Source organism: Dendrobium catenatum, unplaced genomic scaffold (genome assembly GCF_001605985.2).
Source record: "Dendrobium catenatum unplaced genomic scaffold, ASM160598v2 fragScaff_scaffold_1105, whole genome shotgun sequence".
Taxonomy (NCBI): domain Eukaryota; kingdom Viridiplantae; phylum Streptophyta; class Magnoliopsida; order Asparagales; family Orchidaceae; genus Dendrobium; species Dendrobium catenatum.
In genome coordinates, this window is record NW_021319567.1 from 831,973 (window position 1) to 836,011 (window position 4,039).

The following is a 4,039-nucleotide window of genomic DNA, read 5'->3' on the forward strand; positions in this document are numbered from 1 at the left end:
AATTTATTTTTTTAGGAGAGAAATTACCCCGAGCTCAAGGGGAATCCGCCCAACGTTTCTCATCAATAGGTATAAAACTATTTAAAATCTAACTAATTATATTAACAATTCTAACTTATCATTCAACTTTTTTCTGAAGTTGGATAATTTTTCTTCAAAATTCCACAATTATAAAATTTATTAAAAATTTTAGTTTTTTTTTTAAATTGGATAATAATAATAAATATCGGTGAGAATTACGTCGTACCAACAGAAAAGTCATCAACCATACCCTTGAATAAATTAAGAATCATAGAATTAACAATGACTTCCGGATTTACCACAGCGTACGCTAAATCGCTAATTAAAACAGCGAAGCATTATTTCATCTCTTATATCTTAAAAAAAAAAAAAAAAACAGAAGAGGCATTAAACTCCGTTACTCCAAGTCCAATTCCTCTACTTTTTCCATCGATAAGAGTTTATGCAATCCCGCAATCCCTTCGCCATCGCTCTCCCCTATTTTCTCAGATCCATCAATGGCGCATTCCGAGCACTTCTTCCTCCCCTTCGAGGAGCTCAACCATGAAGACGACGGCCAGGAAAGCTTAACCCCTTCAGATACCGCCGATGCTATTCCCGACTGGGGAGCGGATGATTTCTTTGTCGGCAGGCGAAGCTCCGCATCGGGATCCAACGAGTTCTCACGCGCACAGCCTCTCGGTCATGAGGGTATCCGAATCGTCGAATTCGGTTCCGAGGCAGACACCGACGAGCAGATCGTTGCTATCGGTGACTCGTCTTTCGGATATGAAGCAGATCTTCCCTTTTGCTGGGAATGCCTCCACGTCGAAGAGGAAATGAATGATCCAGTCGAGGAGTTTGAGTGGGAGGATGTATCGGACCGGTTCGACGTGGAGAACCCTAACCCTAATGCTGAGGAAGGAGAAGATTCGGACAGGAACGTGGAGTGGGAGGTTCTTCTCTCCATGAACAGGAACGATGCCGAATCTGTCTTTGTCGAGGAACAAGAGGGTTTTGCCTACGCTTCCGATTACGAGGTATTGTTCGACCAATTTGGAGGTCAGGCGGAATGGATGAAGAGCGGACGTCCGGCGGCGAAATCCGTTGTTGAAAACCTTCCTTCTGTCCTGTTAACGCCAGAAGATGTTGCTAAGAAGAACACCAATTGTGCAGTCTGCAAAGATGAGATTTCTCTTTCGGAGGAAGTGAAGAGGTTACCATGCTTGCACTATTACCATGAGTATTGCATTGTGCCTTGGCTAACAATTAGGAATACTTGTCCCTTGTGTCGACATGAGTTGCCGTCCAACGATACGAGTGATGCAATCATCGTCGGGGAAGAAGAAGAAGCTCAGGCTAGGTATGAATTTGAAACTCTGCAGGCTACGTAGAGATGTTGCTATGTTCTGAGGCGATGAAGGCTAGCTGTTTTTTTCTTAACTTCGTGCATGTCTTAAGGGTTTATAATTTTTTTTTGGTTTCCTTCGATTTTCCGTGTTAGAAATACTGGCTGTCACCTATTAATTGGTTACAGAAATCTAGAAAGGTGATTTGCATTTGAATACGATATATGTATAATTAGAAAGTTGAGCACCACAGTCAAATTTCTTCTTCTGCTTGTAAAAATGACTTCACACTTCATTTATCTTTTGGAGAAACTTAATTGAATGATATCCGGCTTTTGTGTTCTTCTGTGATCAATCCAATTTTACGACTTTTGAAGATTTTGTTGGTTCCTTAACCAATCTAGCTTAAAGAAAACTGCCTCGTTGGTGTTTTGTTTTCCTCTTTGTATTGGCCGATAAAACAATAGAAAACTTGAAGAGTTTGTAGTTATTATCTGCAAACAAATAATTTAGCTGTCTGTATTAATTCTGCAACTTTTATAACAATGTCATGTTGCCAAAATCAATGTGCAGCATGTCTAACTAAAAATCAAAGCCAGTGAATTTACTCATCTTAAACCCAATTTTGAGTTCAAGTTAAGAGAGTTTAGATCTTTTTAGGGGGTAAGGATCCTTTGAACTTAAGTGGTACTAATGCTGGGCTGCACTGATAATTCATTTGATTTTGCGCTGATGAATCAAACTTGAGACATTTCTAGATAAAAGAGAGAGAAAGAGAAAAAAAAAAAAAACAATTGGATCTTGGAATTTGAGATCTTACTGATCTTGTGAACAATTTTAACCCCAACTGCATCAGAATAGTTTGTTGAAATGTATTATATAGCACTTTAACACCTGGATGGAATCAACTTTTTGAGCCCTGAACGACAATCATCCCAGTTCTGGATTGTACCTTTATGTAATTCTTCAAAAAATTGGCCTAGTTAGTAGTATAATGAGATCATAACACAGATTGTGGATCCAATCGTTCCAGTTATCATTTTGAATTGAAAACTGAATTGAGGTCAACATGTATCTGACCAAGGAGAGATTATTGGGTTTGGACACCGGACACAGCTTACGTTCGGTATTCACTGTACCGAGCAGTACTGAGCTCGGCACTGTGAAGTGCTGAGTACCAAACAGTATTGCGCTTGCTACTAAGCAGTACTGAGCTCGGTATTGCTTGGTACTGCTCAGTACCGAGTAGGAGGTGATGTGGCGCTTTTTCATTGGGCTCCGAACATGTCCGATGACCAGACCTAATAATTTTCCCTTACCATGACCCTAAAGATCCACATTTTACACATCTATAGCTTGCAATTTATTCATTTATACCCTAAACCCTTGAAGTGGACCATAACGTTTGCTATTCACCCGTCTATGGAACCTCATATGTTTCATCACCAACATAAAATATATGACCTGACATGATTCGGTGAAAAACGACATTCATCAAAGTCATATATATATATAACAAAACCTTGAAAAGTCAGTTGGACAATACTATTGGATTAAAAAGGTAAACTTCACATCATCATTGTTTTTAAGTCTATTGCTGAGTTACTTATATTTTCCAAATGCTTCCTCCTTATTTTCGACATTTTGATAAAAAATAAATGCAGAGCACCATGCAACATAAGCGAATAAGAATTGGAAGTGTCACTACCTGCAAAATAATAATAATAATAACTATTGATGCACTATATTTAGGGATACTGCTTTAACAATTTACATTTAGGCTTCGTTTGGGATGGCTTTCTTGTTGTTTCTTAAAATAGCTTTTTAGTACAAAATTAATTTTTTTGTAAAAAAAAATTGCTTTAAAAAACAGCAAGAAAGTCGTCCCAAATAAAGCCTTACTCTCTCTACCAAGTATCAAGCATCAAAATAGACAGTTAACTCACTAGGCATACAAAAAAAGATTTCCTTCCATGTTTTCTGGTTAATCCTTGAGAAATTAGTTTATTTGAACCGGTTTAATTTTTGTACTAAAAAGCTGTTTTAAGGAGCAATAAAAAACTTGTCCAAAACAAAGTTTAAGTCAGTCTGTTGGGATTAGATTGGATGACAACTTCGGATTATTGCATTCAGACTGCGCAGCTCTGCGCAAAGATAGAATATCAATGCGAAGTATCATTTTGCAAAACAGAATTTAGTAGAGGAGATATTCATATAAAATTATCATGAAGGTTTAACTATGATTGATTAATATGGTCTTGTGGGTGGTATCACTATAAGCGAAGTTGGAGAGCTTATATGACTGTTTGGCTATTCTGAAATGGCGGGTGAGGAGATGAGGTGAACAATGCAGCTTTTGTTTAAATCTGCCAAACAAGAGGATTTCGCAAATCCGGTATTTTCCACGAAAAGGCGGAATTTTCCGTCAACCGTGGCTTTCATTTACCGCGAGATTTGGTTTTGCATTTTAGGCCGTTTGGCTGAATTTCCTTCAAATCCAGCGTAAATCATGCTACCAAACCCCTTAGTTTGTGGGCTAACAATTCAATCGGGCATTCTGGTTAGTCCTTGTCATTGATCTTAACTGAAGTGGAAGTATTTTCAAGTTAGTTTACTAGTCTCAGATTGCTTGTATGAGAATAGAGGATAAGAAATTGAGTAATATTGTATTTTAGGTCTATATATGTTGG

The 4,039-nt window shown here is 38.0% G+C and overlaps 1 protein-coding gene across 1 annotated transcript; it reads left to right on the forward strand.

Moving 5' to 3' along the window:
• Window positions 1-388: 388 nt before the first annotated feature.
• On the forward strand, window positions 389-1,516 carry LOC110107462 (E3 ubiquitin-protein ligase CIP8-like). Its single transcript, XM_020837733.2, has one exon. It carries the CDS (start codon window positions 519-521, stop codon window positions 1,392-1,394), a length of 876 nt encoding a protein of 291 aa, XP_020693392.1. The 5' UTR covers window positions 389-518; the 3' UTR covers window positions 1,395-1,516.
• The last annotated feature ends 2,523 nt before the right edge of the window (window positions 1,517-4,039 follow it).